The 22,696-nt window shown below is 33.4% G+C and overlaps 1 protein-coding gene across 2 annotated transcripts; it reads left to right on the top strand.

Annotated features, from left to right (window-relative positions):
* The first annotated feature begins 17,486 nt into the window (after positions 1-17,486).
* On the top strand, positions 17,487-19,383 carry LOC140695214 (heat shock transcription factor, Y-linked-like). Of its 2 annotated transcripts, none has more exons than XM_072958068.1 (2): positions 17,487-18,112; positions 19,058-19,383. In XM_072958068.1, exons 1-2 carry the CDS (start codon positions 17,600-17,602, stop codon positions 19,265-19,267), a joined length of 723 nt encoding a protein of 240 aa, XP_072814169.1. In that variant the 5' UTR covers positions 17,487-17,599; the 3' UTR covers positions 19,268-19,383. The 2 variants fall into 2 exon arrangements, with proteins under 2 accessions (XP_072814169.1, XP_072814167.1); XM_072958066.1 differs by having other exon boundaries at positions 18,579-19,216.
* The last annotated feature ends 3,313 nt before the right edge of the window (positions 19,384-22,696 follow it).

Raw genomic sequence — 22,696 nt, 5'->3', positions numbered from 1 at the left:
AACCATTCCCAATTAAAAGAACAAGAGAAATCCCCTGAAAGAGTGATCAGTGAAATAGACATCAATAGCCTACTAGATCAAGATTTCAAAAGAGGTGTGATCAAATTACTGGAGGAAATAAAAGATAGTGTTTAGAGATGTAAAATATGTTAAAAATGAAATGGAAGCTATAAAGAAGAGCCGAGTAGAATAAGTAAATCCATTGACTGAGATGAGGAATGATCTAAAGGGGTCGCAAAGCTGACTAGATAATGCAGAGGAATGAATTAGTGACCTAGAAGACAGGACAATAGAAAGCACCCAATCAGAATAGCTACAAGAGAAACATCAAGAATCAGATTAAAAAAGCACAAGATACATATGGGTTAATAGAAAGCATGCCAAACTTGGTGTGGTAGAAGTCCCAGAAGGGGAGGGATGATCAAAGTGCATTGCAAAGGTGTTTGAAAAATCATGACTGAGAACTTCCCAAACTTAAAGAAGGGATCAGATATCCAAGTACAGGAAGCTCAGTGGGTCCCAAACAGTAAGAACTCAAATAAACTCACAGCAAGACATATAATTAAGATGGCCAGAGTCAAGGATAAAGAAATTATCCTAAAGGCAGCAAGTGAATCTCAAACAGAGAGATACAAGGGAATCCCCATAAGGCTCACAGCTGATTTCACAACACAAATACTACAGAACAGAAGGGAGTGGCAAGATATATTCAAACTCCTGAATGAAAAAAAAATGATATACCCATGGATACTTTAACCAGCAAGGCTATCCTCTATGGTAGAAGGAGACATAAAAAATTTCACAGACAAGAAAAAGCTACAAGAGTTTAGCAACACTAGACCCATGCTAAAAGAAATATTGAAAGCCTACTCTAAAAAGAAAAGCAGCAGGATGCTACAGAAATGTGAAACTCACAGCTGGAAAGGTGATAACTCATAAACTACAAATAAAATAAACACAAAATTTTAAAACAAGACATAGAAATCATTGACAGTGGGAGAGGGAGGCAGGAAAATAGAGAATTTCTTTGGGGGGGTCTTTCCTTTTAAAATATTTTGTTCTCAGTAGGATGTATTTGAGATCATGTTACTATCAGTTTAATAAAATCAATTATACTAATGTTCTAATAGACTATATAAAAGTGCAAAAACAAGACAAAAACATATTCAGGGAGTCACCAAAATTAAATAATTTTCATGATAATATAAAGAAAAATGACCAAACCAAAAAAGGAAGATCAAATGAACAAAGAGGAAATACCAAATCAACTTCAAAGATAAGGCGAAAATGGCAATAAACACAAACATATCATCGATATATTAAATGTTAATGGACTAAATGTTCTAGTCAATGTCATTGAGTGGCAGGCTGGATAGTATAGCAAGAACCTTCAATATGCTGCATACAAGAGACCCACCTCAGCGAGAAGGAAAAATATAGATTGAAAGTGAAAGGATGGAAAAGGGTATTCCATACAAATGGAAAAGCCAAAAAAGCAGTTGTTGCAGTACTGACTTCAGACAAAAGACACTAAAACAAAGGCCACAAAGAAAGATAAAGAAGGATATTTTATAATGATTGATGGAGTGATACAGATGAGGATATCACACCCTTTAATACACAGGCAACAAATAGAGGACTGCCTAAGTACATGAAATAATTAATGACAGATATAAAGGGGGATAGTGATGGGAATCTAATCATTGTTGGAGATTTCAAAACTACAGTAACATCACTGGACAGATCATTGAGATAGAAAATAAATTAAACAACAGAGAAGTTAAATGATACAATAGAAATATTACACTTGGTGGATATTTTCAGAGCATTGCACCCCCCACAAAATAGTACATACAATCTTTTCAAGTGCACGTGGACATTTTCCAGGATTCATGATATACTTGGGCACAAAAGAAACCTCAGCAACTTTAAGAAGATAAAAATTACCTCAAGCATCTTTACTGACCACAATGTCATGAAGCTAGAAATCAACAACAGAGAAACAAAGGAGAACAAAAGGAAAACATGGGGATTAAACAATATGTTATTAAAAAAATATGGGTCAAAAAAGAAATCAATGCTGAAATGAAAATATACCTTGAGACAAAAGAAAATGAAAGCAAAACCACACAAAATTTATGGGACACAGCAAAAGCAGTGTTGAGAGGTGAGGTTATAGCAATACAGGCCTTTCTCAGAAAAGAAGAACAACCACAAATAAACAATTTAACCCATCAGGAGAATGAACTAGAAAAAGGAGAAAAAAAAAAACCTAAAGGCAGCAGAAGGAAGGAAATCATCAATATTGGGGAGGAAATAAATAAAATAGAGTTTAAAAAGACCATAGGAAAAATTCAACCAATCCAAAGGCTGGCTTTTTGAAAAAGTAAGTAAAATCGACAAACCTCCGGCCAAACTCAAAAACAAGAAAAGAGAGAAAGCACAAATTGCCAAAATATGAAAGGAGAAGGTAGAATTTACAATTAATAAATACAGAATATCATATGAGAATATTATGAAAACTATATTAAACCAAACTGGATAACCTAGAGGAGATGGACAAGTTTCTGGAAACATACTGTCCATCAAGACTGAATCAAGAAGTAACTGACCACTTCAACAAACTGAGCACTAGAAATGAAATCAAATTAACAATATAAAACCTCCCTACAAATAACAGTCCAGGACCGGACGGCTTCACTACAGAATTCTACCAAACATGCATAGAAGAACTCATACCAGTCCTTCTCAAACTCTTCCAGAAAATTGAAAAAGAAGGAATACTCTCAAAGTCATTCTATGAAGCCACAATCACCCTGATACCACAATCAGGCAAAGACAATACGAAACAAAACAATTATAAGCCAATATCACTGATGAACACAGACGCCAATATCCTCACCAAAATAGTAGCGAAAAGAACCCAAAAACACAGAAAAAATATTATGCATCATGACCAAGTGGGGATCATGCCAGAGACACAGGGGTGGTCCAACATATGCAAATTAATCAATGTAATACAGCACATCAACAAGAGAAAGGACCAAAACCACATGATAATCTCAATAGATGCAGGAAAAGCATTTGATAAAATTCAACACACACTTATGATAAAAAATGTCACAAATTGGGCATAGAGGCAACATATCTCAGCATCATAAGAGCTATAGATTACAAACCTACAGCCAGCATTGTACTGAATGGTGAGAAAGTCAAAATCTTCACACTAAAATCTGGGACAGTAAAAGGATGGACACTATCACCATTCCGACTCGACATAGACTGGGAAGACCTAGCCACAGTAATCAAACAAGAGAAAGAGGTAAAAGGAATGCAAATTTGAAAGTAAGTGGTAAAAGTCTCACTATATGCAGAAAATATGTTACTATATATAGAAAACCGTACAAAATCCAGACAAAAACTACTACAGCTGATCGAAGAATTCAGCAATGTAGCAGGTTACAAGATTAAGTTTAAAAAATCAGTGGCATTTCTTAACGCTAACAATTCAGATAATACTATAGAACTGCAGTCAACATGACAGCATTGTATTGGTAGGAAATTATACATATAGGCCAATGGAACTGAATTGAGAGCCCAGAAATAATCCCACCAACTTTTGGTCAATTAATCTTTGACAAAGGAGGCAAGAAAATACAATGGAAGAGAGACTGTCCCTTCAGCAACTGGTGTTGGGAAAACTGGACAGCGGCATGTAAATCAATGAAGCTAGAACACTCCCAATGAAGGTAGAACACCATACACAAAATAAACTCAGAATGGAACAAAGACTTATACATAATACAAGATACAATAAACTTCCTAATGGAAAATATAGGCAAAAGAGTATCTGACATACGTCTCATAAATTTTCTTGAAGAAAAAATAAAAGCAAGGATAAACAAATGAGACTTAATGAAGCTTACAAGCTTCTGCACAGCAAAGAAACTGGAAGTAAAACAAAAAAAAACTTACAGAATGGAAAAAATTCTGAATATGAAACCGACAAAGACTTGATCTCCAGAGTATATAAGCAGCTCATCCAACTGAATAAGAAAAAATAAATCACCCAATGCAAAAACTGGCAGAAGACCTAAACAAGAAATTTTCCAAGGAAGACATACAAATGATCAAAAGGCACATCAGAAAATGCTCAATATCACTGATTGTCAGAGAAATGCAAATCAAAACTACAATGAGGTATCACCTCACACCAGTCAGAATGGCCACCATTCATAAATCCACAATGACAAATGCTGGAGAGGCTGTGGAGAAAAGGGAATCCTCCTTCACTGCTGGCGGCAATGCAGATTGGTCTGGCAAGGGTGGAAAACAGGATGAAGATTACTCAAAAACCTAGGAATAGACTTACCATATGACCCAGGAAACCCACTCCTGGCCATAAATCATGAAGGAACCCTAGTTCAGGATGACACCTGCACATCAATGTTCATAGCCAGCACTATTTACAATAGCCAAGACATGGAAACAGCCTAAATATCCATCGACATTTGACTAGATAAAGAAGAGGTGGTATATTTATACAACGGGATACTGGTCAGCCATATAAAGCGAAAACATAACGCCATTTTCAGCAACATGGATGGTCCAGGAGAAAATCAGTCTAAGTGAAGTAAGCCAGAAAGAGAAAAAAATATACCATATTAGATGGCTCATCAGTGGAATCAAAAAACAAAACAAAACAAGACAAAAAAAGGACAAATACAGAACAGCGATAGACTCGCAGACATAGAATACTAGCTTTTGTTAGCCAAGGGGGCGGGGTGTGGAAGGGATAGACTGGGAGGTCTAAATTGTAGAATAGATAAACAGGAATGTACTTTATAGCACAGGGAAATATATAAAAGTTCTTACGGAAGCCCACAGTGGAAAAAATGGGACAAAAAATGTATATTTGTTCATTGTAACTGCAAAACTGTGCTCTACACTGGGATTGGAGGCAGTTTGTAAAATGACAGTAAATCAATAAAGAAAATTTAAAAAAATTAAAAAACATGTTCCTAAATATTACAGGTGTAAATATACATTAGAGAGAAAAAGAAAACTATGAAAAAAGTGCCGTAAAACCGAAGATTTATTGGTTTTTTTTAAGATAAACAAAATAAAAAAGCCTCTAGGTACGTGCATCATGAAGAATAGAGAGATGCCCCAAAGAAATTAAGTAAGATATAAAAGATGAGAAATAACAATTGTTACCTCAGATATACAAAGAAGGGATCATTTTGTCAACACTTACATTCGAATAATCTTGACAAATTTGAAGAAATAGACAAATGTCTAGAAAGAGACAGAAATAAGGAGAAACAGATAATTTGAACAAACTGCTTTCTAGATGAAAGAATCTGCATTTAAAAAAATCGTTAAATAGAAGTGCAGATTTTTTTTACATTTTTTATGGATTCATAATCATTTTACAGTGTTGTGTCAAATTCAAGTGTTCAGCACAATTTTTCAGTCATTCATGGACATATACACACTCATTGTCACTTTTTTTCTCTGTGATTTATCATAACATTTTGTGTATATTTCCCTGTGCTATACAGTGTAATCTTGTTTATCTATTCTACAATTTTGAAATCCCAGTCTATCCCTTCCCACCCTCTACCCCCCCCGGTAACCACAAGTATGTATTCTCTGTCCATGAGTCTATTTCTGTCCTGTATTTATTCTTTGTTTTTGTTTGTTTGTTTGTTTTTGTTTTTTAGATTCCACATATGAGCAATCTCATATGGTATTTTTCTTTCTATTTCTGGCTTACTTCACTTAGAATGATATTCTCTAGGAGCATCCATGTTGCTGCAAATGGCATTATGTTGTCGGTTTTTATGGCTGAGTAGTATTCCATTGTATAAATATACCGCCTCTTCTTTATCCAGTCACCTGTTGATGGACATTTAGGCTGTTTCCGTGTCTTGGCTATTGTAAACAGTGCTGCTATGAACATTGGGGTGCAGGTGTCATCCTGAAGTAGATTTCCTTCTGGGTACAAGCCCAGGAGTGGGATTCCTGGGTCATATGGTAAGTCTATTCCTAGTCTTTGGAGGAATCTCCACACTGTTTTCCATAATGGCTGCACCAAACTGCATTCCCACCAGCAGTGTAGGAGGGTTCCCCTTTCTCCACAGCCTCTCCAGCATTTGTCATTTTTGGATTTTTGAATGACGGCCATTCTGACTGATGTGAGGTGATACCTCATTGTAGTTTTGACTTGCATTTCTCTGATAATTCGTGATATTGAACATTTTTTCATGTGCTTTTTGATCATTTGTAAGTGCAGATTTAAACAAATCATGTGGAGAATAAAAATACAAAGCAGAACTTATACTCTTCAAACTATTCACAAATAGTGAAGATGTGGGAAACTCCCAAATTAATCCTATGAAAAATTCATCAACCTGATAGCAAAGCAAACAAACATACTACAGGCAAAGGGAACTTCAAGCCAATAAATTTGACAGATTTAGATGCAAAAATTCTACAAAATATTATTAGCAAACTAAATCCAGTAATAGCAAAAATGAATCATCCACCATGATCACTTGGATTCATGGCAGGGTCACAAGAATTGTTCAACATGAAGAAATCAATCAGTTTGATACACTACATTAACAAAAGGAAAAGAGAAAATGACGTGGTCATCTCAATTACTCCATAAAAATTATTTCAGAAAATTCAACATTTATTTATTAAAACAACAACAGCAACAACAACAACAACAACAACAGCAACAACAACAGAAAACTCTTTCCAAAGTAGGATTCAGGAAACATATCTCAACATAACTAAAGTCATTACTTACAAACCCCAGACAATGTAATATACAAAAGTGAAAACTGAAAGCCAAATTAAGGAATAAGACAAGGATGCCCGATCTCACCATTTCTCTTAAACACAGTATGGGAAGTCCTAGTAACAGCAATTGGACAAGAAATAAAGTTAGTCAAGTTGGATTGAATGAAGTAAAACTGTTATTATTTTGGATGACATGATAATCTATATAGAGATCCCTAAAGATTCTCCACACCAGAACAACTAAAACTAATAAAGGCATTTAGCAAAGTATCATGATTCATGATTAATATAAAAAACTGTCACATTTCTTTACACTAACAATAATATATTCCATTATTTTAAAAAATCCATATGAAATCAGATCAAAACATGAAAAACCTAAGGAAAATCCAACATAATAAAATCTATAGGACACTTATAAAGAAATTTGAAGATGATGCAAGGAAATGGAAAGAAATCTCAAGGTCTTCGTTTAGAGGAATTAATATTGTTAAAATATACATACTACAAAATATGTCTACAGATATAAATTTATTCAGATCGAACTACATGATATTTTCCACAGAACTAAAAACAGTCCTATGATTTGAATGGATCTTCAAAAGGACCAGAACTGCTAAAGAAACAATGAGTTAAAAGAACAAAGTTGGAGGCATAACCATAACCCTTCCTCATCTCAGATTATATTACAAAAATTCAGCAATCAAAACAGCACAATACTGGAAAAGAAACAAACATCTATATCACTGGAACAGAACATAGAAGTAGGAATAAAATATCACACCTATGGTCAACTAAACTATGACAAAGGAAACAAAAATATACAATGCCTTAGAGACAGTCTCCAGCAAGTGATGTTGAGAAAGCTAAACAGTTACATGTAAACCAATAAAATTAGAACAATCCCTCACACTATACAAGAATAAATTCAAAATGTTTTAAATATCTGAATCTAATACATGACACAATAAAACTTCTGGAATCTAACATAGGCTTAACAAAACAAAAATTTTAGCAAAATTTTCTTATGTCACACTCCCAAGCTGAAAACAATAAAGTTAAAATAAACAAGTAGGTCCTAATTAAACTTAAAAGCTTCTAAAGAGCAAAATATACAAAATGAAAAGATGGAGTTCAAATGGGAGAATACATTAGGAAACAATGTTATCAATAAGAGGCTAATTTCTAAAATACACAGAATGTTCATGCAACACCATTTCAAAAATCTACAAACAACTCAGCCAGAAAATGAGCAGAAGACAATTCTCTAAAAGGGACACACAGATGACAAACAGGAATATAAAAACGTGCTCACATTGCAAATCATTATACAAAGGCAAGACAAAAATAAAATAATGTTTTACCTCACACTAGTGAGAAGGGCTGTCATCCAAATGTCTACAAGTAATAAAGACTGGGGAAGTTGTGGAGAAACAGGGACTCTCCAATGCTGTTGGTGGGAAATAAAATTTGTGAAACAACTTTGGAAACATTATGGAAGTTCATTTAAATAATAAAAATAGACCTATCATATGACACAGCAATCCCACTCATGGGCATATGAAACATAAAACCTGAAATTAAAGAATCCTAGGGTAAAATATAAGAAGTACACTCTGATATTGGATTTAATTTGATTCTGCATATGCCTCCTCTGTCAAGGAAAGCAGAAATAAAACTAACAAAATATGATTGTGTCACACTAAACAGATTTACAATGCAGAAGAAATGATCAATAAACTGAACAGTCAACCAACACAATGGTAGAACATATTTTTAAGTGATAATTTTCAATCAAGTGTTAATATCCAAAATATATGGCAAACTCTTACCCCAAAACAACATAAAAAAGAGCAAACAATCCAATTTAAAAAAATGTCCATAGGAACTGAATAGATAGATCTGAATCAATTTTCTTCAGAACACATACAGTTGGCTATAAAATACATGAAAATGTGTTCAGAGTTATAAATTATTAGGAAAGTCATAAACCTAAAATGAGACAAGACCTCACACTTGTTAGAAGGCTCTCATCAAAAAGAAAACAAATAGATGTTGGTGAGATTGTGGAGAAAAAGGAACAGCGTGGACACTGTTGATAGGAATGCAAAGTATTGATTCCATTGCATATATACATCAAATTTTCTTCATCCAGTTTTCTGTCAAGGGATGTTTGGTTTGTAGGCCCCTGTCTGAAGGTTCTAGAGAATAAGCCCATGGGCTGAACTGATAAACAATCTGTGAGGAATGTCACATATCCAGGCTGGATAACAAATGGTCTACTCAATATATCCAGTATGGATGGCTGGATAGCCTATGCTGGGTAAGATCGTCAGAGGAGGACATCCCAAGACAGGCAAAGCCGGCTGGATAAGAGATGGCCTAATTAATGAAGTTCCGTGATGAACTTTAAAACAATTCTTGATCATTTAACATCCTGCGCTTACTGCAGGAGCATGGGAACATAAATAGCTTAAGATTATTAACATTGTTATAACCTAGATTATATGTGAGGAATTGTGCATGTCCTATATAAACCCTTCTTCTAAGAATCAAAAAACAGAGAACTGCTTCGCTTCTATCCACAAAGTGTTTGTGTGTAAATTATATCGTGCCACTGACAGGGCAAATTTAATTTGTTGGGAGTATTTTAAAAGGATGTTGTATTATATACAATGCTCTTTCCGCACTTATTGAGATGATTGTGTGAGTTTTATTTCTCATTCTATTAGTGTGGCATGTCACCTTTATTGATTTGAATATTTTGAAGTATACTTAAACCCAGGGATATATACCTTTACTCATGTATGTTTATGATACATTAAATGTTTTGTTGAATTCATTTTGCTTGTGTTTTGTTGAGAATTTTGGCACATATGTTCATCAGGGATAATATTCTATTTTTTGCGTATAATGTCCTTTCTAGCTTTGTTAAGCAAATAAAGCTCACATCATAAAATATGTTTGGAATCTTTCACCCCCTTCAAACTCTTGGAAGATTTGGGGAAGAATTGGTGAAAAATTGTCTTCAATTGTATGACAGAATTCACCAGTAAAGGCGTTTTGTAAATTTTTTCTGGTTTTGGAAGTTTGGATTATTGACTTACTCAAACACACTTTTGCTCTATTATCTTTCTAATTACTTCTTGATTCAGTATTGGAAAACATATGTTTCTGGGAATTTGTCTTTAGTTCTAGGTCATTCAAATCGTTGGCTAGTGGTAATTTCTTATGATGTTTTGCATCTCTACAACATCAGTGGTAATATCTTATCTTTTATTTCTAATTTTATTTGAGTCTATATTTTCTTAGCCAACCTAAACATATGCCTAGTTTATGTTTAAAAGAAACAGACTTAGGTATATTGTTTTCTACCTTTCCAATTGCATCTCTTGTTATTTGCCATACTCTCATTCATTCAATTTTCTTCTTTATTCTTTCTGTTTTCTCCTAGATCCATGAGGTGTAAATTTAAGTAGTGTGAATCTTTTTATTTCATTTATTATTAAATATTTTTATTTAGTTATTATTTATATATTTATTTGCGTGTTTAATCATTTATTTATCATTGAAGTACTGCCATTTACAATGTGTCAATCTGTGGTGTATAGCACAGTGTCCCAATACATGCATATATTTATGTGCCTATTAAACATTACTTCACAATATTTGACTTACTGCCCTGTGTTATACAAGAGAAATTTTGAAAAAATTTACTTTTATATATAGTGGAAAAAATTTATGAATCTACAGCTCCCAAATATATCCTCTCACATCCCCTTTCCGCTGTAATCTTAAAATTGTTTAGTAAATCTGTGAGTGTGTTTCAGTTTTGTAGATGAAATCATAGTCTCCTCATCCAAATTTATTTTTAAGGTTCCGCATATATCATGTCATGGATTATTTTTCTTTCTTTTTCTGGCTTACTTCAATTAGAATGACACTTTTTGTGGACATCCATTTTGCTGCAAATGTCATTGTTTTATCATTTTTTAATGCAGAATATTATTCCATTTTGTAAATACGGGATAACTTCTGAATACTGTTATGTGTTGTTGGACAATTAGGTTGCTTCCATGTCGTGGCTCTTGTATATAGCACTGCAAAGAACATTGGGGTATAGATGTCTTTTTGAATTAGGGTTCCCTTTGATTTATACCCAGAAGTGGGATTGCTGGATCATAAGTTAAGTCTATTTTTATTCTTTTGAGGAAACCCCACCCTGGTTTCCACAATGACTGTACCAAACTACATTTTTTCCAACAGTGTAAGAGGGTCATCTTTCTCCACAGATACCCCAGGATTTAATGTTTGTGAAATTTTGAATGATGACCATTGTGACTGTTGTGAGGTGATACTTATTATAGTTTTAATTTACCCTTCTCTGATAATGGTAGTGAGCAATTTTTTTTTTATATATCTATGTGGCATTTGTATGTCTCTATTGGAGAATTGCTTGTTTAGGGCTTCTGCCCATTTTCAAATTGGGTTTCTTGTTTTTTTTAAGTATTATTAATAGTTTGTATGAAATCTTTGTAATTTGGAAATTAAGCCTTTGTCAGTTGCACATTTCTACATATTTTCTTTAATCCTGCAGGTTGTCATTTTGCTTTGTTTATGGTTCCCTTTGCTGTGCAAAAGCTTATAAGTTTAATTAGGTCCCATTTATTAATTTTGCTCTTACATCCCTTCCCTGGGTAGGCTATTCTAGGAGATCATTGCTGAGATTTATCTCAGAGTGTTTTGCCAATATTTTCTTCTAGGTGATTTACTGTGTTTTTCCTTACATTTAAGTCTTCAAGCCATTTTGAGTTTATTCTTGTGTATGGAGTGAAGGAGTGTTCTAACTCTATTGCTCTGCATGTTGCTATCCAGATTCCCAACATCATTTGGTGAAGAGATGGTCTTTTCTCTGTCATATTCCTGGATACTTTGTCAAAAATTAATAGAACGTAGGCCTGTAGATTTATTCCTAGGCCCTCTATTCTGTTCTTTTGGTCCATAAGCCTCTTTCTGTATGAATATCTTGTCATTTTGTTCATTGTAGCTCTGCAATAGTGTATGGAGAACTGGTGGTTTATTCCTCCAACCTCTTTGTTTTTCATTAATATTGCTTTGGAAATTATGGATCTTTTATGACTCTATGTAAATCTTAGAATCATTTGTTTCAGTCCCAAAAAGAGAAGTTTGGCATAATTTGATAGGAAATCACATTAAGTCTGTGGATTGCCTTGGACAATATGACCATTTTAACCATTTTGTTTCTTCCATTACGAGACCATTGGGTATGATTTCAATTCTTCAAATCTTTTTTGATTTCCTCAATCAATATTTTCTAGTTCTCCATGTATATTTCATTCACCACCTTTTTGTACATTACTCTGGGTACCTTGCCCAGTTCCTTTTTTAGCCTTAGTAATTTTTTGTGAAGCTTTTACAGTTTTCAATATATAGTGTCATGTCTGCATATCATGACAATTTTACATCTTCTTTTCCAGTCTGAATCCTTTTATTTCTTTTCCTTGCCTGATCATTGTGGCTAGGAATTCCAAGACTGTATTGAATTGAAATTGTGAGAATGGGCAACCTTGTCTTGTCTCAGGTTTTTGTTGGAAGTGTTTCAGTTTTTCACCATTGAGTATTTTGCTGGCTATATGTTTGTCATAAATAGCTTTCATTATGTTGAGATATGGTCCCTCTAGCACACTGTTACAAGAACTTTTACTGCAAATAGGTGTTAATTTTTCTCAAATGTTATTTCTGCATCTACTGAGATGATCATGTGGTTTTTTGTCCTCTCGGTTATTGATATGGTGTATTAAAATTGATTGATTTATTTGCATAAATTAAACCATCCTAGTTTTCCTGGGATGAAGTAACATTACCATGGTGTATAATCTTTTTTACATGCTGTTGGATTCTGTTTGTTAATACTTTCTTAAGGACATTTACATCAATGTTTATCAATGTTATTGGCCTATAGTTTTCTCTTGGGGTGGTGTCTTTGTCCTGTTTTTTATCAGGTTGATGTTGGCCTGACGGTGTGAGTTTGGGTGTACTCTCTCCATATCAATTTTTGGAATAGTTTGAGGAGGACTGGTATGTATTTTTCTCTGTATGTTTGGTCAAATTCCCCAGTGAATCTAGTTTGGTTTGAATTTTGCTTGCAGAGATGTTTTATTTTATGGATAATTCTATTCAATTTCTGGTGATCTGACAGTTCAAATGGTTAATTTCTTCTTGATGCAATATTGGTGGGCTGAATGTTTTCAAAAACTTCTCCATTTATTCCTGGTTATCCATTTTGTTTCCATACTGTTGCTCATGTTGTTCACTTATGATATTATGCAAATTTGTTGTACTCTTTGTAGTTTCTGCATTTTCATTTCTTATGTTATTTGTGTTCTCTCTCTTTTCTTGTTGGTAAGCCTGTCCAGAATTTCGTGAATTATGCTTACTATTTCAAAAAAGACTTTAATTGATTTTTTCTATTTTTTAATGTGTATTTCAATTCTTTCTTCATTGTTCTTTCTTATTTCTCTCTGCTGAGTTTTGGTTTTGTTTGCTCTTCTTTTCATGATTAGTATACATAGAACATTTGATTATTTATTTGAAATTGCTCTTTTAATTTGAGGACGGTTGTCACTATAAACTTACCTCTTAAGCCTGCTTTAAATGTATTCCATTCACTTTGTGTAGTATTTTGACATATTTCTCAAGATATTTTTTAATTTCTTCTTTTACTTCTTCACCTCCCCTACTTGTTATAGTAACATGGTGTTTAATTTACATGCTGTCATTTTTTCACACTGTTTTTCTGTGAAGGATTTCTAGTTTCATGGTATTATACTCAGAAAAGATGCTTCAAATTTGTTTTATTTTCTTAAATTCGTTGAGGATTCTTCTGTGCATGAGTACATAATCTTTTCTAGAAAATATTCCATGTGAACTTGAAAAGAATGTATATTCTGTTTTGAGGAGGAGTACTGTGTTGAAAATATGAACCAACTCCAATTATTTTATCGTATCTGTTTGTATCTTTTTTCCCTTATTTAATTTCTGTCTGAAAGACCAGTCTAGTGATGGTAATGGGGAGATATAGTCTCCGAATGGGATTGTGTTCCCATCCATTTCTCCCTTTTCATCTATTAGTATTTGCTAAATGTATTTAGGTGCTCCTATATTGAGTGCATATATCTTAATGAGTTTAATACCCTCATTTTTTATTTCTCCTTTAATCATTATTTCATGTCCTTGTTTATCTTTCTCTATGACATTTTTTGTTAAGTCTATTTTGTGTGAAGTCTGTACTGCTAGTCCTGCTTTCTTGTCATGTCCATTTGCATTCAATATACTTTTCCATCTTCTGACTTTCAATTAATTTTTGTTCCTCTTACAAAAGTGGGACTCTTGTATGCTTCATAATGTAGAGTCTCGTTATATTATCCCATCTGACAATATATATCTTTTGATTCAAGCACTGAGTCCATTAACATTTGTGATAATTACTGATAGACTGGTGTTCATTTCCATTTTGTACTTCATTTTCCAGTTGATTTGGTATTTCCTTTTTGTTCATTTCATTTTCTTTTTGTGGCTTGATAAGTTTTCTTCTATTATCTTGGTTTCTTTTTGGCTTTGTGACTTCATTGTAAGTTTTGACTTATGGCCATCCTGTTTTGTATGTATATTGACCCTTTATTTATCTTTTTATTTTAACTGATAGGAATACAAATTCTAACCCCTTCTATAGAGAACAGAAACAATAAGGAAATACTCTTTATTGTCCTGTTTCACTCTCTGATCCTTAAAATTTTTGATGTCCTGTTCTGCAACATCATATTTATTCTATTGTAAGACATTGTAGCTATTGCCTTTCTAATTATGCCTTTCTCCTTTCTATAGAAGCCTGCTTCATTTTTTTTTTTTAGAGTCGATCTTTCAATACTTCTTTTTCTGTTGCTAAATTCTTTTAGTAGTTGCTTTAGTGGAAGTTATTTATCTCTCCTTCTATTCTAAAGGATAGCGTTGCTTGATAAATTATCTTAGATTACAGCTTTCTTTAATTCAGGACTTTAAATATGTCTTACCACTATCTTCTGCCTGTTGTATTTGTGTAGTAAACGTGTTTACAAATATAATATATATAATTACATATATATGAATAGAATACATAGAAATGAAGTTAACAAATAAGGAGAAAACCTATACGTTAAAAAATAGAAAACATTGGTGAAGGAAATTAAAACTGACCCAAAGAAATGAAAATTCCTCTTATGTTAATGATGTGATACAATGTGGTTGAAACAAACATACTACCCAATGCAATCTACATTTTGCGTCATTCATGTCAAAGTACCCATGAGATTTTTCCAGTTAATAGAACAGTTAATTTCAAAATTTATATGTAACCACATAGACCATTAGTTGCCAATATAACCTTGAAAAAGAGTATTAAATCTAATAGTGTATAGTTCTCTGAATTAAACAGTCCAGCAAAGCTTTAGTAATTTAAACAACATGAAACTGGCTCAAAAACAGACACCAATCAATAGAAGAGGATAGAGCAACCAGATATAATCCCTCACACCTATGATCAATTAACCCATGAAAAAGGAAGCAAGAGTATAAAATGAAGAATAGACATTCTCCTGAATAAGTAGTGCAGGGGAGATTGATCAAGTAAAAGATAGATTAGAATAGATCCTCACATTGTATACAATCCATAAGCAGAGAATATCTTTCTATTTATTAGTTTATTTTATTTCTTGCACCTGTAATTTATAGATCTATATTTAGATCTTTTATTTCACTTATCAAATGTATTCCTAGTTTATTCTTTTTGGTATAAATATACACACAATTGTTTTCCTAATTTCTCTTGCTGATAGTTTGTTGTTACTATATAAAAATGCAATGGATATTTGTATATTGATTTTGTATTCTGCAAGTTTACTAAGTTTGTTCATTATTTCTAACAGTCACTGGAGGAGTCTATGGAGTTTTCTATCTATGCTTAATTATGTCATCTCTAAAAATTTTACTGCTTTTTTACAAGTTGGATGCCTTTTATATTTTTTCTTGACTAGTTGTTCTGGCTAGGTCTTCAAATAGTGTAATTTAGTACTTGTGAGAATGAACTACCTTTTCTTATTACTGGACCAGAAGAAACCTTCCTGTATGTTAAAATTGAACTTGATGATTGTCATGGGTTTTTCATATATGGTTTTTATTATGTTTAATTAAATTGTATTAAAAGTGAATTTGTTAAGAATATTTTTATAAAAAAGTAAAGATCAGATTTGTGAAAAATTTTCCTACATTTTTTGAGATTGATGTTTTTGAATTCTCTGCTTTTTCAGGGATTGTATCACATATATTGATTTGAATTTGATAAGTAATATTTATGAATCAGGACTAAATCCCTCTTAACTATAGTTTATAATACTTATAATATGTAATGAATTCAGGTTGCTAATATTTATTTAGAATGGAATGTTCACATACTGAAAGAAAAATTTACATTACAGATTGAGTTTACATTTATTTATTGAAAAATTTTATCCCTCATTTTTAATTTGGCTTATGTTTAAAGGAATTTATTTCTAAATAAAGAATATAACTTTTGATAGAACTGGATTTTCTACAGTTTACTGATACAGAACATAGCTATTATATACATTTAGTGAACAAAACACTTGCCTTGAAATGCCATATTTTACTAACAATGTCAAATGTTTCAGGACTGAGATACATATTCCTTCCAAAAATGCATTTCCTGGTCTTTTCCACCCCAAATCACATATAGTGTTATTTATTTGTTTTTTGATTGTTTGTTTACCCCTTAATGGAGGCACTGCTGATTGAACCCAGGATCTTGTGCATAAGTGTACTTATAAACATCATTTTAGAACACTTAACAGAAGCCACAATTGAATGGATTATAAAGATGGAAAGAAAATTTATTGTTTCTAGGGACTGAAAAACCTCTGATTGAATGAATGGCAAAAATAAACATTCGTAAATATACAATAAGTTTCTCTCTTTTGTAATTTTAGAGTAGAATATTAAATTACATTTGTTTTACTTATAGAAATGAATTACAATTTAAATCAAAAATTCCGCCTTTTGGGATTTCTTAAATTTGATGCATTATTTTTATCTAATTTTATTTCATAATTATTTACCATTTATTTATATACAAAACAAATAAACTGACATTTAATCTGCTCATGTTTTGAATATTGAACTACTTATTATATAGTACACAGATAAATACCTACTTCCATTTCCTAATCAAATTATGTTTCAATTTAATTACAAATGATATTGAAATAGATATATATTTTCTGTACAAGTTTTACACGAATTTCACTTTAAATTCCAAAACTTTAAAGTTATTTTATATAATTTGTGCTATATTTATACTCTGTTCACAAATATGGCATAAATTTCAATACAAAAGTATGGAGATTGATTTTATTTCATACACCCCAAAACTAAATTATTTATAAAAATGTGTTGGGATAATGTTTGCAGATCACACTGTAAAAAAATCATCCTATATGTTTCATTTTAACTGGATGAATGACAAGTAAACACTGGCTGAATGTTACACTTGAGTTGCTGGGATACCAGTCGTTTTGTGATGTCACAGCTTCTCAAGATGAGAACCATTGTGAAGGCCTAGCAGTTTATCTGTTCAGGCCTGCCAAAGCAGCATTTGAAGCTGCAGTGCTCAAAATCATGCAGATTAGAAATGTAGCTGTAGAAAAAGTTATTTGAGATGGCACATATTTCTTCAGAAATTCAAGATATGTCTCATAAAGATGGACCAACTGGCTCAGGAAACTCCGGTAGATCTCTATTGTGTGATCAAACATTCTCTGGGGACTTGGACTTGAGTTCTATGATTGAAGAAAATGCTTTTCAGAATTTGTCTGAAGAATCCTTGATAAAAAGACCATGTTACACACATTGTGTCTCTGAACCAGATGAAGATAATGATTTTGGTTCTCTGACATTTCCAAGAAAGCTCTGGAAAATGTCTGGGAGTGACCAATTTAAATCCATCTGGTGGGGTGATAATGGATCTTCCATAGTGATTGATGAAGTTGTCTTGAAGAAGGAAGTTTTGGAAAAAAAGGCCCCTTTCAGAATATTTGAAACTGGAAGTATGAAAAGTTTACTTAGACCCATTAACTTTTATGGGTTTAGGAAAGTGCGGCAGAAATTTCAAAGATCTGCTTGTCTAGTTGACTTTCTAGCAGAAGAAAAAGAAGCCTCTGTTTCAAGCAAGGTATACACAAATTTTAGTTACGAATTGGTAACTTATGTATAAAATTTTATTTTGTACATCAATCTATGGTAATATAAATGTAAAGCTAGATTTTGAAAATTGTATAAAACTATTAAGGCTAAAATACTTTACTCTAAAAAATGAGGACAGTGCCTTAATTATTCAAGATTATGAGAAACTTTGCTTACAACTATGAATCTTTCCAGAAATTCATATAAAGGTATTAAATCTGCTTTTCAAAAGTGGCATTCACCATTACTGTAAATGCTAACATTTAAATTTGATGACTATAATAATTAAATGTGTATTTTCCAAATAAGGAACTTCAAAATATTGTTAGCAATGTTCATATTTTGATGATATTATCCTTGTATAGTAAACGTGGAATCAGGTTTTATACGTTAGGCTTATTGTAGTCTTGTATTTTGGTATAAATATTACTAAAATGTTTCTCCTTTGTTTATAGCTGCACTTTTATCATAATCCAAATTTTAAACGAGGCTGTCCCCAGGTTTTAGTGAGAATAAAAAGAAGAGTTGGGATTAAAAATTCCTCTCTGGTATCTTCATTGCCTGAAGACTTCAAAGAGCAGCACTTTAAAGCAGGGTATAATGTGGATAATAATAATTCTGAATTTGTGGCTGACACTATTGAAGAAAGTGCATTTTTACCTTCTGCAAATTTAAACATGCCTCTAATGAGAAAGCCCTCTACTGGCCACATAATTGGTGATACAACTACCCCGATCAGAGGTGATTTTTCTCCTCCATCATCAATGTCAGACCAACAGAACAAATTGCAGTGGATCAACGAGCTATTTTCAATCAGTTGACCACTGTCCATGGACACTCTCAAAGCAGTTACAATGAAATAAATGGCCGTGTTGTGAACTCCATTTGAAGTAGAATTTCTACTTCTCAGTAGAGTATCTTATCTCCCAAACAGAGCAATTATTTTGGACTGATGTTGGAGCCTTCTACTTTTCCAAATACATATCAGAACATATCTGCAAATGAAGGTCATTTTCCTAAACTTCAACCAGGGTGCAACCCACGCTTTCCAGTGCCAGTGATAGCTGATACATCAGCTACTTCACTTTCAAGGCCAACTCATCAGCCATCTTCAGTTTATGAACGTCATCCTAATAACAACTGATCTACCAGAGAACTACCAGATTATGCAGGGAACAAAGATTATAACTGATGTTGGCAAATGTCGACAACTATCTGCTATTTTCTTATTTGAACATTAAACATAGATGTGTACCTGTATTTTCCTTAGTATTTTTTAAAAGAATTAAGAATTAAATGGGAGACTAACTTGCCATTCAAAGAAAAAAAGAGATATTTGTTTGATATGATCTTAGATGGAACAGTATGGGAGTAAATTTAAATATTTTCATGTAAGGAAAAAGAAAAAATGGAAGAATTTGGAAAAATAATAAAACATGGAGAGAGGGAAAAGTACCAAGTGGTTTCTGGTTCATCCTGGAAAGTATTAAATGTGTTAAGTTATGATAGTTTGGAACAGGAGATACATTCAGGAACCGGCCCAGGGATCATGGTCTCTATTATGTCATCCCTGGAATCAAAAAGGTCACATGATGTATTCTCAGATGGCACATTCAGCACGTGGTAGAATTTAAGAAGTAATTTATCTATGGTCTTCTTTGTGCTGTTCTCAAAACATTCCAATTGGTGCTTTCATTTCCTGCCCTCAAGAGTCTACACTATTTTTCTAGTTATTAATTTATGTTGCTTTTATGTTCCAGCCAAAGAAGGTTACATCCTCAGGGTGAAACTTAATGCCTTTCCAAATCTAATCACACAAAATTAACTCAACTTAGCTTAGTCATTACTTTATAAATCTGGCATCTGACTACCTTGACATATCTTTATGTTTCAGTGTATCTGGATATATATCCAGGCAAATGCTTCTCAACCATGTTAGCTCAAACCTCAACAGTTTTACTCCAGCTCATACTTGGACGTTGGGTGTCCTCATTTTATCTACTTAGACTATCCTCCTCTCAGCACAGAAACCACCTCCTCCAGATGTTTTCTGTCTATCCCACTTTCCTTGTCTATCTTGGATACCACCACAGTAAGCACAGCACATGCCACAGTATGCATTTTAGTATTTAGTGATTGAAAAATACATGTTGACTTTAAGCAATATCTACTTTCCTGAAACAACAAAACTCTTGGTTTTCAAACTATTTCGTTATGGTCTTTACACCACAAACTAGCTCTTTTCATAGTGCAAGGACTAGTCACTCAAGACAGTAATTGGAGGTAGGTACAGAAGACTATGTATTATTTTCTTCTCAAGTCATACCTCCATAGGCCTAAATCATTCCTTTCTCATTTGTGGGATATATTCCTGTCTCTTCATCACCCACCCATCCCAAAAAATTTGATTCTCTTCCCCATACCAATAACTATATTGCCTTCTAATTAATTTACTTCGTAGAATCAGAGCTTTTCCAGAAGAGACACTGCCATTGCAAACATTTAATGTAGGTTTATATACCCCACATAACTTGTGCCCCTTCTAACCTTCACACAGGAAATTTCTAAGATGTACTATTCCCTTGGATGGGGTGGTGGTATTCAGTAATCAAATTGCAATCTAAAATGTGTGGACTAGAAGGAGGTGAGGGTGATAGAATTAAAAATTTGTCCAAGTGCAAGAATACCAAATTTCTGCAGATATTAAGAAATATAAAATATTCATGGAAGTCTTTGACTATTTCCCATTAATTTAAAATAAAAAGCGAAGCATTTTCAGAATGTGAAATGCCCTGAATTGCTGGAAAATTGTAGGCTAGGTCAGGGACCCTAAGGCTTCTGCTTACAATGATGCAGCCAGTGTCAGCTGATAAGACTGGAATGGTAAAATTGAGTCCTGAAAATTTGTCACCTGTTGTGAAGAAAGTCTTTGATATTGTGGAGAATGGGCAAATGGGCCAGGGTTAACTCTAGCAACATCTCACCAAAATGACCTATACCAAGAGAAGAAAAGAGACCACTTGCAGCTGGAGAACTGTGTCTGGACAGCTGTGGTTCTTCCTACAACAGAAACATCAAGCTTTTAAGTTTGTCAGCTGAACTCTGATGGTGGCTATGTTGTTGCTTACATTAGCAGTCTGGGGTTCAGATGGGCTGGTTCAGCAGCTAGTTTCCAGCTTGCTTATCAGACAGTGGGTCTTACCGTGATCATCTTAACAAGATTCTATACTGGTAAGTCAAAAGCTACAGTTTACTTTCAAAATTAGGAATCGTAAAGAAGAATATTCTTTGTCCATCTGTAGTTTTCTACCTGGGAACAACTAGACTTTTGACCAAAGTACAAAAGTTGGCTGGTGCATTGAAATCTATTCTCTGAGCTCTGCCCACTGAATTCTTCCCACAAAATACTACAAGTCTCTCTACAACTGTGTGTGTGTGTGAAGATGGATTGTTAAGCAGTAACTAAGATTGTCTTAGTTGAGTCATCAGTGAATTATTCCTCTGCATCTGTTAGAATCTCTCTGAATTAAGAGTTTCATTGAGCCACCAGATTTTCTTCTGATCAGGGAGAGGTAGATTATATTTCTCCCAGTATAATAATTGTTACCTGCTCATTGAATCCCGAGCTGATGTTAGGGCCATGCCTCTAAACCCTTGAATGGGACTGAGGCATACACATTCTCCAGTCCCCAGAGCCCAGCACAGGACTGTATCACCTTTTTAATTTAAGCTTATGTCTAAGTTTTTCTCTTTTAATTCTCACTGTTGACACAACATATTTTGGCTTGGAACACACGTTGACTAATTTGTAGGGTCTGAACCACTGAATTATTCCCATTCACCTAGAAATTGCAATAACTTTTCTTCCCTTGGACTACCTGAAATAGAGTGAGCATAGTCATCATTTTGAAATCAGTCCCCAGTCCTAATAATGCAGAAGCTTTACACTACTTTGCCCAGCACTTGAGCAAGAATGTTGTGGATCTCAGGGATTACCCTCACATTCCATAATGCAGCCATGAGAAAACACAACATTGTTATCCAAAATCAAGTGTTTGTCAGTATTGCATTCCCATTGCAAAACAGTTAAGAATTGTAGGAGTTCTGAGATTTAACCATGCTTAGATTTTTAGCAACCTAGCATGTTCATTTCTTACAGATGCTGTCGGGGAGATGAGACCATCGGTCAGAGACAGTGAACTTTATCACTCACAGCAAGAGCAGCCAGTTTTAAATTTGAATCCATTCCCTAATCTCAGATGAATACACAGATTGAAATTTTGATACCTGCAGAAGCAGTGGGCTGTTAAGATGAAGAATGTTTAAGGCATGGCAAAACTCTTATTTTATTACTATCTTTATGTATAACTTATTAGAATCACTTATTTATTAGTATCTTTACCTAGGATAAGTATATCATAACTCAAGTTTACTTGCTGCAAATACAATCATGAGAAATGACATGGGAAAAACGACCTTTGAGTTTCCATTTCTCCTGCTTTTATTGAGATATAATTGGCATAAAACATTGTGTAAGTTTAGGTGCACAGGATAGCGATTTGATATACAACTA

This window comes from Vicugna pacos, unplaced genomic scaffold, assembly GCF_048564905.1.
Source record: "Vicugna pacos unplaced genomic scaffold, VicPac4 scaffold_191, whole genome shotgun sequence".
NCBI lineage: Eukaryota > Metazoa > Chordata > Mammalia > Artiodactyla > Camelidae > Vicugna > Vicugna pacos.
The sequence above is the reverse complement of the archived record's forward strand: the minus strand, read 5'-3'. Positions and strand labels throughout refer to the sequence as shown.

What these genes read in the sequence shown, in the direction of transcription:
- LOC140695214 (XM_072958066.1), top strand. Translation starts at nt 17,600, where the DNA reads ATGGCACATATTTCTTCAGAAATTCAAGATATGTCTCATAAAGATGGA. An exon ending in AAGCCTCTGTTTCAAGCAAG is followed by an intron (nt 18,113 to 18,578) that starts GTATACACAAAT and finishes CTTTGTTTATAG; the next exon opens with CTGCACTTTTATCATAATCC.